Consider the following 19,812-nt stretch of genomic DNA (forward strand, 5'->3'; position numbering starts at 1 on the left):
AGTGGGGGAAGAATACTTCCGCGCCAAATGATGTAGAATTATTGCATGGTCAATAGAAGCACGATTAGGTCTAAACCCGGCCTGTTCATGGCCTATCAGATTGGAATCTTCGGCCCATTGGTGCCTACCCAAGTATTTAAGGCTGATGCATACTTTTATCTGGGTTGTTTTTTAACTATTGTTTCTGAATGTTTTGATTGTTTTACCTGCAATTCCACTGTTGTTGTTTTTTGTAATCCGCTTTGCAGTTGTTCTACAAACAAGCGGTGTATACATTTTTATGAAATAAAAGTTAAATCCCAAAGACGCCCTGTACTCCGTCCCTGCAGAAAAACCACAACCCTTTCAGTGGTTGCAGCAATCTCCTTAAATCGTCCCCTCGGACTTCCTCTCATTCCAGATCCATTAGCAGAAGACACGGTGCTCCACTGGACTCTTTGCACAGGCACGATTCCCGTTCTGAAACGCTGAAAAATTCAAAGCGCATTTCCCCAATGCTTTTAGCTGTTTCTATTTTATCTGTAAGACGCCTTGAGTCCCTGCTAGAGAAAAGGCGGAATAACAATGATCATAGTACTGTAATAATAATAACATGTGGTAAGACATCAGGGCTGCAGCTCCTGACTTTTCTATTTTTTATTTAGAGCGGGTGGGAGGCTATTAACAGCACAGCAACAGCTGCATTGAAATTTCGGGTTTTCTCCCCTCTGCATCTGCGCCCCGAGAGAGTCCAAAAATGGCTCCCGAACGAAACAAGATTCGAGCGTTGCCGCTCTAGCGTTCCAGTTTCACCATAGAGAGGAAGCGTCTCCCCCTCGGCTCCTATGGAGACAAGACCGGAAGTCTAGCTGGTTCACTCTCAGCCTCCGCGGAAACTCCTCCCTTCTCTCGCCTTTTTTACGCGTCGGCTGCGGGTGACGTCATTGCCGCTCGCCGAGGTGTGTTGGCGCACGAGGAGAAGCGGCAGCATGGATCCAGCTACGGAGTTTCCTGTGGATCAAGGGCAGGTAAGAAGAGGCGGCCGCCGCTTTGGCGGGGAGGGGGAAGGAATGCAGCACTTGGGGACTTCTCTCCGGCGTGGTCCCCGCTGGAGCGGAGGCAGCCGCTGGGCTTTCTGCGGCACCAACGGGCGCCTCTCGGTTCTGCGATTCGGAGTCTGGCGGGGTGGCGATCAACGGGTGCTGGAGTAGGACTGAGGGGAGCTGGCATCAAGATCTGACCGTGCCGGCTTTATGTATAAGTTAAACAAGCTATAGCTTAGGGCCCCACTCTCTTGGGGGCTCCCAAAAGAATTAAGGGGGGGTGGATGTACATTTCCAAAATATAAGATAAAAAACTAATAAAATAAAAGCCACATGCAGAAACAGTGTTTTGTGTTGTGTAGGCGCCTGTGATGTAAGTAATGGACCCCTTCTAGCCTGTTCTCTAAAATATCACTGGTTTGCTCATTTCTGCATACAGTGGTACCTCGGGTTAAGTACTTAATTCGTTCCGGAGGTCCGTTCTTAACCTGAAACTGTTCTTAACCTGAAGCACTGCTTTAGCTAATGGGGCCGCCGTGCCGCCAGAGCACGATTTCTGTTCTCATCCTGAAGCAAAGTTCTATTTCTGGGTTAGCGGAGTCTGTGTATGTAACCTGAAGTGTATGTAACCCGAGGTACCACTGTACAGGGTACCTACATTTTGCATGGACTGGTTGCATGGCAACATATAAAAGGCCCCATTTCTTTCAGTAGCTTAGGGCCTTATTAAACCGAAATCTGGCCCTGGTGAAGTTCAGCAGGGCCAGGCCCTCTCAGCCTAGCCCTAAATTTGGGGGGGGGGTTAAGGGGGGAAGAGGAGAGGAGAGAGAACAGCCGGTTGTGACTTCGAACCCCATAGGAGAGAAACCCGACTGCTAAGTAACTTTTAAACACATTGGAACTTGGAACTGTTTGCAAAGGACAGCCCCTGCAACCAAAAATATAGAGGGATAGATCAAAACCCTTATGAGGACAGGTTGCAGCTCTGGGGCCTTTTTAGGTTAGAGAAAAGGTGAGTAAGAGGCGGCATAATAGAAGGTTATAAGACTATGCATGACATGGAGGAAGGTGTGAAGCGGTTTGCTGCTTGGATGCCAATGCGTTGGCCCAGATTAGAGGTTGGAAACCTGAGGGCCCTCCAGATCTTGCTCTTGCTGGACTCCAACTTCCGTCAGCCCCAGGCAGCACAGATGATGGGAGTTGGAGTGTATCAACATCTGGAGGGCCGCAGGTTTCCCATCTCTACACTAGATGGAGGTGAAGGATTGAGCTCATTGTAAATTATGCTTAATGCCACTATGTATTTTTGTAGACAAAACACTTGCTCTTTAATAATGGGTTGGCTGGGGATTAGTTATCTGTATGGTTGGTTGGAATGCCTAGAGTGGTGCTTGGATGTGGAGTACTTTATTGCTAAGGATGCATTTTGGAGAGGTTGCTGTATCAGGAAGGGGAGTGTGGGTGTAGTTTCTGTATTAGAAATTTTGTTTAGTTGCTAATCATGCTGTTTTGTGGAGTTCATCTGTGTTATAAGAATTCAAAGGTCTCAGATATAGAACAGTGTTCATAATTGCATACAGTAAACACACATAAGGGGTAAAGGGACCCCTGACTATTAGGTCCAGTCACAGACGACTCTGGGGTTGCAGTGCTCATCTCACTTTATTGGCCGAGGGAACCGGCGTACAGCTTCCGGGTCATGTGGCCAGCATGACTAAGCCGCTTCTGGTGAACTAGAGCAGCGCACGGAAATGCCGTTTACCTTCCCGCCGGAGCGGTACCTATTTATCTACTTGCACTTTGATGTGCTTTCGAACTGCTAGGTTGGCAGGAGAAACACACATACATAAGTATATAAACCATGTGTCTAAAATAGTACAGGAGAGCAATTCTGAAGTACCTCAAATATTTTTCTGCAGGAGGAGGATGGGGAAAACTTTCCAATCTTTCTTTTCACTTGCAAATCCTCCCTGCAAACCCAGTCTGGCAAATATCTTGGAAGGTGAACAAATTATCAACAGGCGTAATTTTTTTTAAAAAGAGTCAGGAAAGAAGTATTTGCAGCCTGAAAGTAATGGCTGGGCTACCCAGACAAATGCAGTCAGAAAGGCTTCATCAGGTACCTTGATAGACAGGAGAGAAGTTGCACTCACAGTACTGCTGGAGACCACCTCCTTCTGTGATGTCTCTATGATGTTTTTTGGGGTGGTTTTGGGCTAAGGGGTGGGCAATTTCAAAAGTCTTTATAGGGGCTTACGGACTCTTGTTTTGGGTCTTTCTCACCTTCTTGCAAGGGGGGGGGGACTCTGTTGCAACCAGGAAAAAAAGATCTGCCTTGCTTTCTACTGGATCCTTGCCTCCATCCATTCATCTCTGACCAATCATGGACTTAGGAGACTCAGTGCCTTGGGGAATTGGGCAGCAATAGCCAACCCCACATTTTCTATAACATCTGTAATGCTTCATTTGAGGTTTCAGCTGAGGTTATTACCTGCTTTGAGATTTATTTATTTTTTTAATGATACTTTCTTGTGGATTTGCTCTTTCAGATTAAAAAAGCAGCCCAGGCCCTCCTTGCATTCAGCGCCAGTAAGCAAAAAAAGGCAGAGAAGCTTCTGTTGAATGAGGACCAGCATGTATTTCTGATGGTCACCGTTTGGAAAATCCCTCCACGTGAACAAGTCATCAAAATGTAAGGCTCTGGGTTTTGCTGCTCTGCTGTAATGTCTTTGACCATGATGCCTTTTGCTTCAGTTGTATTCATGACTATTGTCAGTCATTCCCTCTGTTTCCAATGGCCAGGCTGTGAGTGACATCACTTATGTAGCCAAAATGACACTACCCACATTCAAGCAAGCTTTGATCTGGGAGGCCAGGGTTCAAGTCCCCACTCAGCTATGAAGGTCACTTTGTGATCTTGGGCCAGCCACTGCCTCTCAGCCTTACCTACCTTTTCAATATAATTGAGAAAATAAAATAAAAACATAATTAGAATCATGTAAAAAAAAAAAATCAGAACGGTAACATGCCTTCACAGCTTATCTGTGTTAACTGATTAAATAATCTATTTTCCTTTTTTGAGATTGGACTCCATCTAGAAACTACTGTGCATTCTTAAAATCTTGTTCTCTTCATTCTAGAACACTGCCTCATGATATTTTGCCGGCCACATCAGATGTTTGCCTCTTCACAAAAGATGAGCCAGGCTTAACAGCTGAGCAGACTGAGAACTTGTACAGGAAACTCTTGTCCCAGCATGGGATCACAAGGATCAGCGAGGTACAGAGAGAACTCTGAGCTTCATCAATTGGTTTAGCCTGACATACAAATGCAGCCTAAGGCCTCATCTTAGAAATGTCAGTGATTTAAGTGATATATAAGTACCCTAAATCAGGTGTGGGGAACCTTTGGCCCTGCAGATGTTGCTGAGCTAGAACTCCCATCAGTCCTAGCAGGCATGGTTACTAGAGTTGTTCTCCTGTCACATCTGACAGGCCAAAGGTTCCCCACAACTGATTTAAAGTATTTATATACCATGCAGTAATCTGCCTCATATTGGTTTGCATCCATGTCACGTTATGCTTTATTGTACATTTCATTTTGAAAATGCTCTTCACTGCTTTAGGTCTAAAGCGGCATATAAAATACATTGGAATCATTGTGATCTATGTCATTTTATGTTCCTTCAAATTCTATTTTATTGTTTCAATATTCTGTTTTTCGCTTGGAGCCTAAAGTGCTATATAAATAAACTGTAATCATCATTATTTTATCTTTTAATTAAATGCTGTAGTGTAATCTAACCAACCTCACTCCTGTATCTGAAGGTCATCTCCTACAAAACACTGAAAAAAGAATATAAACCTTATGAAGCAAAGCGTCGCCTCCTGAGTCGATTTTCTCTCTTTTTGGCTGATGACCGGATTCGACGGCTTCTGCCATCGCACATAGGGAAACACTTCTATAGGAGTAAAAAGTAAGCACCCTCACTTGTCCATGTTTCATTTCTACCAAATTCTACTAAGGATGCTGAACTCTTCCTGAACTCTTGCATTTTTCTATCATATAAGGGCTCCTGTATCTGTGAATCTAAAAGCGAAGAACCTCTCTAAGGAAATAAACCAGCATCTCCAAGGCACTATTCTTCCAGTCACGAACAAGGGCTGTTGCTAGTAAGTAGTAATTTTGATACTTAACTTTCATCAACCAGGCTATGAATTTATTTAGTGGCTGCGTTTATGTGTTGCTTCTCAGGCATTTGAGACATTTTACAACATGATGCTAACCCAAAGAAATTCCAAAAGACAAAGGGGAATATTCAGCCAATTTTTACTCAACATTCACTCTTTGAAATCAATGGGCCTGACTCAGTCCTGTTTGTTAATTTCAGTGGGTCTTCTCTGCGTAAAATTTAGTTGAGTACCACCCAAGCTAATAAAGGAGACTTGTCTCAGGCTAGTCATGGTATTTCTTCTTTAACTTAAAGGTGGTATATAAATTATTTTATTATTGGTAACCACAGTTGACTCTCAACTTGTGCACATTTAACTTGCACAATCGCAGCCTTACGGGCTTGGCAGTTGGCCGTCTGAAATTGCACAGATTAAACACACACAAGGTAGACAGCTTAACGGTTCTTTCAGTGTGGAAAGAGCTTTCAGGTTTTCTTACTGGGCTCTGAGACTCCCAGTTGCCAGTAAGTGAAGCCCGCTCAGCGCACCGACTTCAGAAAGGTAGGGGTGGTCGTGGGTGGGAGGCAGTTCCGGGAATCTCTTGGCTATATGCGATTTCGGCTTTACAATCTCCCAGTGAGTTGCAAGTTGACTGTGTTATCATTATCATTATGTGCTTTGTAGTTCTTCCCCCTGGTATTTATTTTAAGGAAGATGTCATGAACTGGCTTGGATGCAGAGGAGAGGTGGGAGACAGCAAGCTGGAGAATCCCCAGGGAAAGAAGGCTCAGAGCCAGGGAACTGGTGGTGGGATGATGATCAGTGGTCAGAGGGAGCAGACTGGGAGGAGGAGGAGGTGTCAGAAGCTGAATAGGCAACAGGGTTTAGTGAGCAGGAAGAGACTGTGGCAGAGAGCAATCCAGAAGCACCAAGGTGGAGCCTCTAGGTTCAAGGGCAGCATTCCTCTGAGGAATGCTGGGAAATACGGACAGGAGAGGGCTGTTGTGTTTGTGCCCTGCTTCTCAGTTTCCCAGAGGCCACTGTAAGACACGGAAGACTAGACTAGATGGGCCTTCAGTCTGATCCTCCAGGGCAGGTGGTGGGGAGCTCCAGCCCACAGGCTGAACCTTCCCCACCTGGCCTCCGCATTTGGCCCGCCAGACCATTCCCCCAAAGTCTGCACCACCCTGTTTTAGAGGGAAAGAACAGACAGTTGAAGGACTGCCATTCAGCAGGGTATTGACTCCAGATGTTGCTCTCTCTTTTCAGTTCTATACGTGTTGGTCACAGTGGCATGGAGGCCTCGGAGATCTGTGAAAACGTTGTTGCTGCCGTGAAAGTGTTAGCCACGAAAGCCCCCCAGGTAATGATGCTCAGTCAGGTGAGGGGTTAAGGTATCTCCTCTGCACACTCATCCAGGAGTAAATCCCATTAATCTTGGTGGAGCTTATTTCCAAGTAAATATGCATGGAATTGGGCCGTCCATCTTTTTATTAAAGCGGTTTGCTTTGTGCCTGCCCTCTTTCATTAACCTCCTTTTCTTTCTTTCTTTTAAATAAAAACAACAATTGCTGCAGATCTGGAAAAGTGTTAAGATCCTTCATCTCAAGATGAGCAAATCTGTTGCTCTTCCGATCTTTACCTGTAGTAATCCCATAAGAGGCGCTCCTCAGAAACAGTCAGATGCCGAAGTTGAACAGGTAGGAAACTGACTCATCCATACATTGTGGGCGCTTTCAGCAAGGGTGGTCCTCCTGGCTGGTTATATAACTACAGCTATTTAGTATTTTGTAACTTCTGTATGTCTGAAGAGGCCTGCTTAAACAAAAATGTTTTAAGTAGGCACAGGAAAGAGAGCGGTGAAGGTCAATAGACGGGGAGTTACAAAATGTAGGTGTTGCCCCGCTGGAATACGGATTTCTTATGACTGCAGAATGAATATTGGGTTCCACAGATCAAAGCAGTTGAGTAGGCACATTTGGGAATTGTAGTTCTACTATTTGGAGGGTGCCGGGTTGGCTGTTATGTGGAACTAGGGGGAAGATCCAAAAACGTTCTGGGAAATGTGCATTGGTACATGGTGTGTACCCATTTGTCTGTATTGGTGTGGTCTTTTGATGAAGGTGCTAAGGAAATTAATAAATACCTTCCAGGAAAACCAAGCAAAGAAGAAGAAAAAGAAAGGGAAAAAGACAGCTGGAAAGAAGAACTTGGCTAAAGCCGGGGCAACAGGAGAAATCAGCCCGGTTCCTGCCATTGCTGGGGAAAAGAAGGCAGCAGCAGCAGTCTCTGCCGTTGTCAAAGCGGAAGAAGATGAGGATGGAGACATTCCACAGCTGGTTCCAATTGAAGCATCTCCCGGTGTGAAAAATGAGAAGGTAAACCAATCTTGTTCTGGCTGAGTTGAAATTGGAGCTTCAACTTGACTGAAGATTCTGTTCCAGATACCTTGCAGGGCTGTCCACACGGTATGCTGAACACAAGCTGTGGGTGTTTGTGTGAATTATTTGTATGCACAGGGACACGGGTTGTACTTTCATGGAATGGAATGTGCGGGTATCTGTGTGATCATTTTGCCACCCTCGGAAGCAGGGGGAACAGTAGGCCGGGAAAGGGCCTTCATGGCAGCCTCTAAATTGTGGAACTCCATCCCCACAAAGGTGAATTTGGTTATCTTCACTCTACGGTTTTCTCCCGTATGCGGAAGAGACAACTCTTTACCCTTTCCTTTGAAGGAGTTAATATGGTTTTTGTCAAGGGGACTCCACGTCTTTTGTTGATTCACTGTTTCGTTTCATCAGGAACCATTTTACTTGTTTTTACCATTTTGATCGTTTTATCCATTTCTAGATACAACTTCTGTAACCCACCCCGGGATCTTACAGCGGAGGGTGGGTTATAAATCTTGTAAAATAAATGAAATATAATACATAACTTACTTAAGAAAATAGGCAAATACATTTTAATAAGAGTGCACTAGACGAAAAAGCATTTACACTGCTTCGTGAAAGGGATCATTGTATCTGCAAAGGACAGAAAATGTCGAAAGGGAAAGCGACAAACTGGCAGGGGATCTTTTGCTTGAGATTTGAAGAAAATCCAGTAATGATGTTCAGGTGCAGTTTGTGCCAGATAGGAATAATAATAATTGTTACTTTATTTGTACTTCACTCTTCTGACTGGTTGCCCCAGCCACTCTGGGTGGCTTCTAGCATATGCAAAAACATAATAAGACATTAAACACTAAAAACCTCCTGATATAGGGCTGCCTTCAGATGTCTTCTAAAGGTTGTATCTCCTTGATATCTGATGAGAGGGCATTCCAGACAGCGGGCGCCGCTACCAAGTAGCCCCTCTGCGTGGTTCCCTGTAACCTCACTTCTCACAGTGAGGGAGCTGCCAGAAGGCCCTCAGACTTGGATCTCAGGGTTTGGGCTGAACAACGGGGGTGGAGATGCTGCTTCAGGTATACAGTGCCAAGGCCGTTTAGGCCTTTAAAAGTAAGAGCCAACACTAGCTTTTATTCTCAGTGACATTTGGTAGTGAGTGGGGAGAAAAATAAAATCTTTCTATTTTCAACACATATCATGGTGAACAAACACAGGTGAGTTCATCGATCAAACTACCATGTGTTCCGAATTCTGCTCATCATTGCTCCCCTCATCAATTTTTAAAAGGAAAAAGCCTGTTGACTCCTGATGGGTGCCTTTATTCTCTTGCTTTCCCTCTTCAATATAGGTGCTGGAGCCTAGTCCTGCCACAGGAAAAGAAATCAAAGCAGGCAAAAAAGCTGCAGCAACTCTAACTCTGCTTGGCAAGAGGAAGACATCCCCGTCTCCAGGAACACAACTGAAAACACCTGGAGTTGGGTCGAAATTGCTCGGACGAGACAAGAAACCCAAGACCCGAAGCTAAAACGTCTTGGAGGAGGAGCAGACAAAGACCCCAAAGAAGACAGAAGCAAAGTCTTCTGTGACCCCTAAACCAGGGAAATTGGTCACGTCTGCCAGGAAAGCTCCTTAAACTTGGGGAAATGAAGGTGCCACAGTCAACATGACCAGCGTTGCAGCACATTGTCAAGTTGCTTTCCTCAACATAGGGTTGTAGCCACCAAAGTTGTCCTGTTAGCACAAGGACTTGTCCGCTCACTCTTCTGTCCTCCCGTGTGCCCCACCCCACCTCCTTCCAAACCCTCTGGAGCAGATGTGGAGAGCGCAAGGAGAGAGGGGAGATGTTCTGTGTCCCAACTGGATGTCCTTGCACCAATAGGATGACTTTGTTGAGTACAACTTGTAAACGTCAATGGAGTTCAGCAGAAAAGTCACCTTGAGAATAGGGTGGCTATAGAGAGCCAGCATTTTTCTTAGCAATCTGTAATCTTGTTTCTAACTGCTAATACAGACCTGTGTTATTCAGATCTATATAAAGTCAGACTTTCCTTTTATGACAAGTGCATTGCATCTTTTTTTGCCTGTACTTCATTATCTATTTTAAATTATACAATTTAATATGACTTACAATTATAGCATAAAAGTTAAATAATGGACCTATTTCCTAACCTTAGTCTCTTGGGTAACAAGGATTTTTTATTTTTACAAAACACCTCCTAATACTCCAAATATATTATTTATTCAGATACTTCTCACCTGGTGAGAATATTTATTTTATTTTATTTTTTAAAAGTTCATTAAGCCCATGACATCAACAGAATTGAGTTGTTGTCTTCTAACCCTAGTTGAAAATTATACTTAATTTAGCAAACTGCTAGTAACCCCAATATCAATTCCAGATTGCTATTAGTAATTGCATCTTCTAGAATGCATGCTATTTTCAAAATCCACAGTTGGGTATGACTTTGATCAGGACCAACCAAAATAGCAAAAAGCTTTCCAGTTCTCCGGTATTCTCCATCAGTCTGGATGTTACAAAGAGTAGGGTCTGATATTTTGTTTCTTTGTTTTGGACAGGGTGCAGGTAGGGGTGGAACAGAAGAAAAAAAAGTACAAAAATGATTCTACATTTAAACTCTGTTTCAATATGGAGATGTTGATTTTTGTACTTTTTTACTTTCTTCTGACCCCTGTGTACTTGGTTTAACATCTAGACTGGTGGCCAGACTGGTCTTCAGAGATCAGCTTGTGAGTTGCAGGACTTGTGGATCTGAAAGAAAAGCCCCGCAAGCATGGTAGACCCAACAAGCTTGATCGGTGGGCCTGCTATATGGGAGCTGTAGTTCAACAACAGTCTGAGGAAATTCAGTCTTGGGCTCCAAAAGGTGTCACAGCCCTGCTTTAGTGAGATGGAATATGTGCATCAGGGCTGGAGAAGATTTTTCCACATTCCCTTCTGGGCAATTTTCTGGGAGCCACATGCCAGCCATGGGCAAATCTGAACTGAGCAACAAATACAAAGTTTGCTTTTCTGCAGGAGGCTATTTTCTATACACTCACACACCCCACTCTGTCCTTCATTAAGGCAAACAGGAGGTATGAATAGTTCACACATTGCAGCCAGGCATAAAAGCAAGGGGGGGTTGAAGCAGGGCCAGTGAGGGGAGTGGCCTGGGGAGAATCCAGATGGCCCTGCAGAGGCTTGAAGGGCTGCATGTGGCCCCCGGGGATGAGGTTCCTATCCACCCAACATGTATAGTGAGAGTTTGCATCCAGTGAAATTGGGGCTGCCACGTGATTAAAGAAAGCAAAGTTGGTCTAATAGATTTTGATTAAATTTGCAAATGAATAAAACCAAATACTTAAGAATAGCACATTTCCTTTGTTTTCAAATGATACAGGCATATGTTGCAGCAAGAATAACAAAAGAGGCGTTTGCTCCTCTGCAAGAGGGAATTTTTTTGGGTTTTCCCCCCCAAGATTGCAATTCCCACATCTCCAATTTTGTAAGTGCAGGTACTGAAAGCCCCGGATTAGAGAGCCAATGGTGGCTAGAGTGTGAGACTAAGACTGAGGATGCTCAGATCCCCTCAGTCCTGAACCTCACAGAGTGAAGTTAGGACAATCTCTCTCAGCCTTATGCATTTTATAGGCTGGTGATTTTATTTAAGGGTAAAGTACTGGCTTCACTATAACAAAAATCTTGTAAATCTAAATGCTTAGTTGCGCCTGGACTTGAAATTGTGCTATTAGTGGCTTTTAGTTAGGGAGGTCAGTTAATATGGACTATGTCAAATGCTGTTTATAGAAATTCTGAGTTTTACGTCAGTAGTCCTAATATTTATGCAATAAAGCATTTACATCTCTATCAAAAGGTTTTGAAGCTGAGCAAATGGTTTTGTATTGTACATATAGATCAAAGATAACCTTCTAAAAATTGTTTGAAATTGCACACATTATCTCTTTATCTTGAGAAGTATTTAGCAAGGTTTTTTGCAAAAACACTCAGATTAGTGCTTAATAGCTGTACTGTGTGTTGCCAGATCCAATGCACTTTACAAAGTCAAGGTCAGATGTAAACACTCTATTTCAGAGTCATCAAGTACAATCTTGCAATTTCTACATCATAACATTTTTAGTAAACTTTCTTACTCCGTTGTCTGTGTGCATCTGTGTATGTTGGCTAATTTGGCTTCCATCTCTTCAAGCTATTTTCAATTACTAATTTTTCAAGGCATATGGCAAGTAAATTAAACTCGTGTCTAGTCTTAAGTGCAAAACATTTATCATCTATTAGAATCTCTTAAAATAGAATCCAACGGAGTTATTGTAAGAAGCAACTTACTAACTTTTAAGACTTGCTTCCGCCTTTTTTGGTAAGTTTGATTCTGTTCATTAGGGTTGGAATAGAAAAAAAATGGGTTCTATCCAATGCTAGTCCTACTCAGAGTAGATCCATTGAAACTAATGAACATGAATAGCACTAGCCAGTGGATATTACCCAATAATTTCCTGTGGCACAAGTAGTGTTACTTTGTTTAGCAAAGTGAAGGTGGTTGTGCTGTCACCATTTACTGCTGTTATGAGGATACGTTTAAGTTGTTGTCAGAGGCTGTGTGCACACACCATATATATGAAGCAGAATTTCCCAAGAATCTTGGGAACTTGTTTGTTAAGGATGCTGGGAACTGCTTTGTGAGGATTAAACTACAATTCCCATGATTCTTTGGGAGAAGCCATGTGCTTTAAAAATATGGCGCATACACAGCCACAGACTGGTTTATTCATTCCCTTGCTATTTAGCTTCACCTTTACATTACTTCCACCCATGTCCGGATATATCTGACAAGTGAGGTTGATGCTCAATGCATCTGACCAAGTGGGCTCTAATCCATGAAGCTTACGCCATAACGTGCTTTTAAAATTCCACAGGACTCTTGGTTTTGTTGCCAGGTGCTTAATTAACCCTCTGTAAATCAGCCCCAAGAAAACGTGGCACATGAACATTAAGGCAACATGCCGTTCATATGTTTCACATTTGCGATCTCCGGGTTTATTTGAAATGGCTGACAATCTACAGCAACCATGTTTGTTTGCTTCCTAGTATATCTTTAACCAAGGATGGCTATGAAGGCAAAGTGCAGCCAGTGTACAGCACCTTGGTTGTGAGATTGCACTGGCTGCCTTTCTGCTACCAGGCAAAGTTCAAGGTGCTGGTGCTAACATATGAGGAGAACCAGGTTGAGAAACCCTTTTATCCCTTATGTATCCCCCTGTGTTCTGCAGGAGAGTTTATCCAAGTCCAAAGATCTTAGAAGCCCACTTCACAGTAACTTGGAGAAGTGGTGGACTCTGGGCTTTCGAATTTCAGCAGTGCCCTGTGCAACACCAAAATTGGGTTCCGCTACCTCACCTTCTGTTCTAAGTCCTTGTTGTAGCTCCCCCTGTGGCACCCTGTGGGTGAACTGGTCACGCTCCCCTAAATCTCCCTTTGCTTAGTGCAGGGCTTTCATCGTGGCTGCCCCTATTCTGTTAAACAGCGTTCCTGTCAAGATACAGGAGAAGTTCACTGTCAGCACTTTCTGGAAACAACAGAAGAACATTTTTGATCTTCCCAGCCAGATCAATGGATTTCTGCCATGGGTGTCTTATTTTGGGTGGTTGTGTTTTGGTTTTGTTTTCAAATATATCTGCTGTTTTCTGTGTTGCTTTTAACTGGGTTTTTTAAGTTCTTTTATTGTACATCACTTTGAGATTTGTGTGGGGAAGGCAATCAATAAACTAATAAAATAACTATCACCCTCTTGGCATTATAAATCAGCAGGCTGTAAATGACTGAACTGGAGCATGTAACCTTCTGCAATAGTAAGGAGTGGGCCTCTTGCAATGAGCTAGATTTGGGGGTGTCCTCAAATGCGTACTTCTTTTTGACTCTAACATGTTTCAAAGGAATGATACTCCATATTGTCCCAATTCTTCTCTACTATAATCTGTTGCATCTCAGATTACAGAAATGTGCTGTGTGCAGAATCTGTTTTGTTTAATCGTCCAATCCTGTGAGTTCCACAAGAATAGCAAAACTCACCCATGTCAAATACATCTGTGCTAAAAGCAAAGACTGGGTTGCTTTCACCCCCTGCAGACGCCATCAGACTTCATTTATGAGAGGGGCTGCAAGTGGACATAAACTGAATTTTCAGTGCAACTTTTTTTATGGAAGAATGTCTCTGAAGAAATTATAGTCGGCATGTTTTAGCAGCCATACCCTTAGGTGCTCTTTATCTTGGGCTGCAATCCTAAACACGCTTCTGGAGAGTAAATCCCATTAAACTCTGGGATTTTCTTCTGAGTAAGTATTCTTAGGGTTGCATGGTTAAAGGCATTTTGTGAACAATCTTGCTTTCAATTAATTTTTTGTGATGTCTGCTTAGGTTTTAAAATGTAAAAATCTGCCTCTGGATTTTTGCTCTTAGTCAAAGTGGTCACATCCACACCATATATTTAAAGCACTTTTAAGGCACATAGTTCCCTGTAACAAATTCCGGGAACTTTAGTTCTCTAAGGGTGCTGGGAATTGTAGCTCTGAGGGAGAGGCAACAGTTTCCAAGATTCTTTGTGGTGGGAGCAATGATTTGTAATATAAATGTGCCTTAAATGTATGGTGTGTATGTGACCAGTGTATTTTTAAATTTCCTGCAATGTAGATTTAACCACAACTTTTAACAAAACTGAAATTTAAAAATAATTCTAGAAGCATTACATAAAATGGCTATGAAAACCACCTTGTAGTGTGTACTGATAAACTTTTCTTTATCAAGGCACCCTAAAGGAATAAATGTTTTCATTTTTGTTTCATTTAAAAACCTGCCTGCAGACCTTGAAGCAATTGCTCAAAATGGCAAGTAGCCTAACCTCAGCGGTTTACTTGGAGGCAAGTCCCACTGATTTCAATAGGACTTACCTGTAAACATCCATACAACTGGCAGCAGAAAGCAGCAAGGTTACGGTTAGCACAATTAAGAAACTAAGCTACACTTTTAAAACAAAAGTGTGAAAGTTTTGCCATGGAGATGCATATGCAAAGAACTCACATAAAAGGTTCCCATGCAAAGCAGCCTGGATTGACATTAGAACGCAGAGTCTTTTCTAAAGAACAAAGGAAGCTGCCTTTTACCAAGTCAGACAATTGGTTCACCTGGTATTGTCTACACTGACTGGCAGCAGTTCTCCAGGGTATTTAGAAAGGGAGTCTTTCCCCAGCCTTACGTGGAGATTTTGGGGATTGAACCTGGCACCTTTTGCATGCAAAGCAGATGCTCTACCACTGAGCTAGGCCCTTTTCATTGTGCAGAAAGTCCAGGCACAACAGTGATGAGTTGGTGCTGCAGCTGATGATACCTTTTGCACTGAGTACACAGGATTAGGCTGTCAGTCGTTATTTCTTCCAGCCCCAAATAAACGGTTGCATCTCTCTGCCAGCTTTTCTGCCTGTTTACATTATTTTATTGAAATAGTACCTCAAATGTTTTCCTTGGATAATCTTGCCTGAAGAAGTGTTTTGCAAACGGTGAAGAGTTCAGTTTTTAAAACAAATTTAGGCTGCCACCGCCTATGCACATGGTTATACGGAAGAGAAAACAATGGCACGTGCTTCCACATAAACATGTATAGAATTACTGGGGATGGGGAAACAGTGACTCTCCAGCTGTGGACTCCCCAGCCAGAAGAGCCAATGGTCAAAGACGATGGGATCTGTAGTCCAACAACAGCTGTAGTAGTATAGGTTTCATATCCTTGGATTATACTATAAGGCAAAATGCTGCCCTCCTGTTGCAAGTCTGGGAATAGCCCCCCAAATCTTGTTGGTCACCAACTCCCATCAAGCCTCAGGCAGTGGGATCATTATGGGACCTAAATTCCAACAACAGCTTTTCTAACACTGATCCACAGAGACTTTGTGCCCTAATTTAAAATGATGGACCCTTGGTTTGATCTATTGTTTATTTAAAGGTTCAGAACATTAATATGCTCTTATGCACTCTTTTTTAAATAATTTGTTGCTTCAGCTTTCTGAATTGTATAATGCGAACTACAGGCAATACTGCCAGGTTTTAGTTTCACATTGCCAGGCTATCAAGATAAGCTATTGTAGAGTTTCCTATCGTGAACTTTGTCCTTACTAATGGAAGAACTCTTATCTCAGCTAATAGCAGGGAACTGGCCTATGGTGTTTGTTTTGCTATAGATCTTATTTTCTTCCTTGCATGAACCATTAAAAACAACTCTTTAAGATGACACACACACCCCTCTATATTTTCTGACTTTAGCACCGCACCCATTATTAGCAGTTGGAAGAAATTGTGGAAGGTTTGGCAAAAACAGCACAGACGCTGAGGTCCTGAGTGCTCTGCAGTGTTGCCACTTGTGTATTTACACACCTGTCCCTAGGTATTAGATAGCATTATGATGTGTTCTAGTTTCTCCATGTGCACAGAACATTTATCTCTAAAGCAAGCATGCAACTGCTGTTTTTCTCACTAGAATTAATAAACTCTTTCTGTAATCTGATCAATATATCTAACTGATTAGATTAAAGCAGGCATTTATTAACTTTAGAGGGAGGGGGGGAACCACTTGAATGCTTGCTTCACGATTCAATAACATAAACTCCAAATTCAATATGGTTTATTACAAATACACATCTCAAGTGCCTGTTGCCAATTAGTGATTAGGGCTAATATTTATGTTCTCTTTATTACTGAATGTGATCAGGGGGTGGGGATGGGTTGGTCCCGGTTCCTCACTTTCTTGTCTTAGCACACTAAATGAATGCTATTTTATGGAAATGTTACTTGAGCCAATAAATTATGGCTCCCCATTTTCATGAGTGAGATATTCCAGGGCTACTGCAGTGGGTTTTGGTTTCCTTTAGATGAGAATGCACAGTGGACATTTAAAGCATTTTGTTAATATTTGTTTCATTTACCAGTTTTTCTCATTCTGAGCTCCCACTTGTCATAACTACGTTTTGTTGGATTCCATGTGGTGTTTGGTGGCCATGGCGCTTAATCCAGGGAGATCAACAGTATGTGATGGTACAGCCAATGACAGTTAGAGCTACCCCATAACTGGTTGTAAGAAAGTGAGACAGGAGGGGGCTGGCTAAAGGGCAGACTGAGGTTGGTGGTGCAGCATCCTGCTTGCATCAGCCACCACTGTGGGATATAAATTCTGAACTGAAAACTTATCCTGGTCCCCATGCCGATGTCTGCAAAAGGAAAGCATGTGAAACCATGAACATGAAATCTTCCCTTTTGCAGAGATGGCAGGGCTTGCGAGTTCAGGGCTGGGGCTAGCTTCTGTGCATCTGCTGCTCAGATGGATGGACCTAACTTCAGAATAATGTCATCTTTTAAAAATTAGTCTTTATTAAGTATTTTCTTGTGGTACAAAAAAATAATAATCTAATAAACAAAGAAAAGTACATATAGTGTCTGCATATTCAATTCACAGAGTGTTTTTCACAATTCATTTGCTTTCAGTATGGGACCCTGATGTCCTAGACCATGGGTAGGCAAACTAAGGCCCGGGGGCTGGATCCGGCCCAATCGCCTTCTAAATCTGGCCAGTGGACAGTCTGGGAATCAGCGTGTTTTTACATGAGTAGAATGTGTCCTTTTATTTAAAATGCATCTCTGGGTTATTTGTGGGGCATAGGAATTAGTCCCCCCCCAAGGTCTGAGGGATAGTGGACCAGCCCCCTGCTGAAAAAGTTTGCTGACCCCTATCCTAGACACCATGTGGTTGGAGGAGGGAAAAGGAGAGAGGGAGGGGGAGAGAGTGGGAATAACGATCTTACATTCTACTGAATAGTCTTTTTGATATTCTAACTGGTTAGACTAAATGACTGAAGCATGTCCTACTTTCTAGGTCCTCTGCTCTTTGGAGTACATCTTGTGGCATGTCTGTGATAAAGCCAATCCCCACCCAGGAGGGGCTACCATCTCTTCTTGATGCTTCAATCTTCCCTTCAGGAACAAGGAACGAGGCTGTTATAATCGGGGAACAAAGCAACTGGGTGTACTACAATAAGCCTCTTACATTTATTGCCATTGGACTCCTTGTATTTCTTAGTGGGATTGGCCTTTCTGCCTTGCACTTGGTCCACACTGTAGATGTGCCATCTGCCCTGGGGCCTGTTTGTCTTTCCATTGGACTCATGTTCTTCGTTACAGGAATGGTGTGGCTACCCATTATTAAGCACGGCCTGAGATATGATGGACTTCTAACAGGAAGCCCTACAGACTTCAGCGCTTGAGAGCCATACTTTCTAAAGTGATATCCTTTTTTATTTTTATCTTTTTAAATTGCTTTATTGAACTTTAAAAAAACAAAACACAAAATCATAGTTATCCATAATAAAAAAATAAACAACAAAAAATATCAATATCTGTTACACTTTATCACAGTCTTCTTTTGGTTCCAGTGACATCCCACCAATTCCATATAGCTTTAACTATGTATTTATCCACCGCACTATTCATCTCTGTTTATAATAATTCCTTTTCAAATATAATGTACTTTCTTTAACTTATTCAGTGAATTATAGAAGCTATTCAAAGGCTACCATAGACTTCATATTATTACAATCAATGCAATTTTTAAATAAACCCCATTTATTAAAAAATACTTAAAGTGATATCCTGCTTGCAAATATAGTTTTCCCACTATCTTTGGTTTAACAGACATTTGTGCTAAAGGATTTTGCTTTTTCCTATAAATATTGTGGTCTTCTCCTTTGCGTAAAGGAAACATGCTCACCACTTTCTGTTGTTCCCAAATAAAAGTAGTGCAGTTGTGCATAGAATTTTTCTAATGGGCCAACATGACTACCTTAATTTTTTGCCTCATGAGAAATTTTGCACCTCTAGCAGATATAAACCACCAGAGCTTTTTACAGGAGGAAGAACGGTCCTCCTCTAAGGAGGAACCAAACAATGCTTGTGCCAAAAGCCTGGGGAGAGCTTTTTATATTTCTCCTCCTAAAGTGCATTAGGGGTCCACTTACTTTTATGAACATTTTTATTGGCAGTGGTGATAGGAAAAAATAGTAGAGAGGAAAGAGGTCTTATGCCATGTATCGTATTTACTCGAATCTAATGCTCACCTTTTTTTGGCCAAATTACATTGCGAAAATTAAGGTGTGCATTTGATTCGATGGTGCTTTACACTCGAGTAAACACAGTAAAAAAATTCCTCTGGCAGATTTCCTGTGCCTTTTAAAGATGAAGTTCAAGCGACTAAGCTTTTGCTTGTACAAATTAGCACCCTCACTGTCTTTCAAGTCATGTCTGATGTTGCTGTACACACCATTACCCTGGCGCTGCCACCCCAACTCCTATTCAACAAAGCCGTCATCTGCTCATGTGCTGTCATCTGTGTGAGTGGAACCGATGTCTGAAATATACACATCATAGCTTAACCATAGCTTATGTTTTCAAATTGGATGGAAGCTGGTCTGAGGGAAAATGCATCAAGCAGCAATATTTCTCAAGAAACTACAGGGTACATCTGGATTGTGGATAATATCATGTGTACTCAGCTCTAAAAAGTGAGAGCACACTGGAGCTGAAGCAAACAGTAATGTATACAGAATCTCAGTTTCCACATTTGTTCCCTTAACTACTGCAATAAATCTATTTTTAAAGAGCCACTAGATTCTTTGTTATTTTTGTTGCATTAACACAGCTAACCTGCACAAAGTATGCTTCCCCCACCCCCGCAACAGCCGATGGAAAAAAGTGCTCTTACCCTGAGCCCTGAGGTGTTTTCCTCATGGAACACTAATTCTGATTTTGAAATGGATTTTAACAAACTAAACTTCATTAGGTTGCTTTCAAATACACTTGGCATAGTACAGACCACATAAACAGCTTTCCAAGAGATGAAATTTTTTAAGAACAGTAACCAGGAATAGCTGCAGCTTTATACAAAAATTGAGAGGCTTCACTATGGCATACTCTTGGTGATTCTTACTTCTGAGTAAGTATGCATAGATGTTAATACTGCAAGTCCTTCCCTGGTAAGATAAGGATTATCTCACTTCTTTTTCCAAAGCAGGAGGTTATTTATGCACAACCACGGTGTAAAGCACTAGCCCTAAAATAAACTGCAATCATTCGCAATGATGATGTCCGAAACTGGCCAGAATGCAACTCACAGAGTTGG

At 42.4% G+C, this 19,812-nt stretch overlaps 1 protein-coding gene and 1 long non-coding RNA gene across 2 annotated transcripts; both read left to right on the forward strand.

Annotated features, from left to right (window-relative positions):
• Nucleotides 1–892: 892 nt before the first annotated feature.
• On the forward strand, nucleotides 893–9,638 carry RSL1D1 (ribosomal L1 domain containing 1). Its single transcript, XM_053364019.1, has 9 exons — nucleotides 893–1,007; nucleotides 3,572–3,714; nucleotides 4,163–4,301; nucleotides 4,850–4,998; nucleotides 5,093–5,194; nucleotides 6,464–6,557; nucleotides 6,772–6,894; nucleotides 7,348–7,572; nucleotides 8,933–9,638. The coding sequence occupies exons 1-9, from the start codon at nucleotides 969–971 to the stop codon at nucleotides 9,107–9,109; spliced, it is 1,191 nt and encodes a 396-aa protein (XP_053219994.1). The 5' UTR covers nucleotides 893–968; the 3' UTR covers nucleotides 9,110–9,638.
• An 8,311-nt stretch (nucleotides 9,639–17,949) lies between these two features.
• Nucleotides 17,950–19,293, forward strand: LOC128401248 (uncharacterized). Its single transcript, XR_008327449.1, has 2 exons — nucleotides 17,950–18,302; nucleotides 18,345–19,293. It is a non-coding gene; the product is annotated as an uncharacterized LOC128401248 (long non-coding RNA).
• The last annotated feature ends 519 nt before the right edge of the window (nucleotides 19,294–19,812 follow it).

This window comes from Podarcis raffonei, chromosome 14 (assembly GCF_027172205.1).
Source record: "Podarcis raffonei isolate rPodRaf1 chromosome 14, rPodRaf1.pri, whole genome shotgun sequence".
NCBI lineage: Eukaryota > Metazoa > Chordata > Lepidosauria > Squamata > Lacertidae > Podarcis > Podarcis raffonei.

What these genes read in the sequence shown, in the direction of transcription:
- RSL1D1 (XM_053364019.1), top strand. Translation starts at nt 969, where the DNA reads ATGGATCCAGCTACGGAGTTTCCTGTGGATCAAGGGCAG. An exon ending in CACTTCTATAGGAGTAAAAA is followed by an intron (nt 4,999 to 5,092) that starts GTAAGCACCCTC and finishes CTATCATATAAG; the next exon opens with GGCTCCTGTATCTGTGAATC. An exon ending in CCGGTGTGAAAAATGAGAAG is followed by an intron (nt 7,573 to 8,932) that starts GTAAACCAATCT and finishes TCTTCAATATAG; the next exon opens with GTGCTGGAGCCTAGTCCTGC.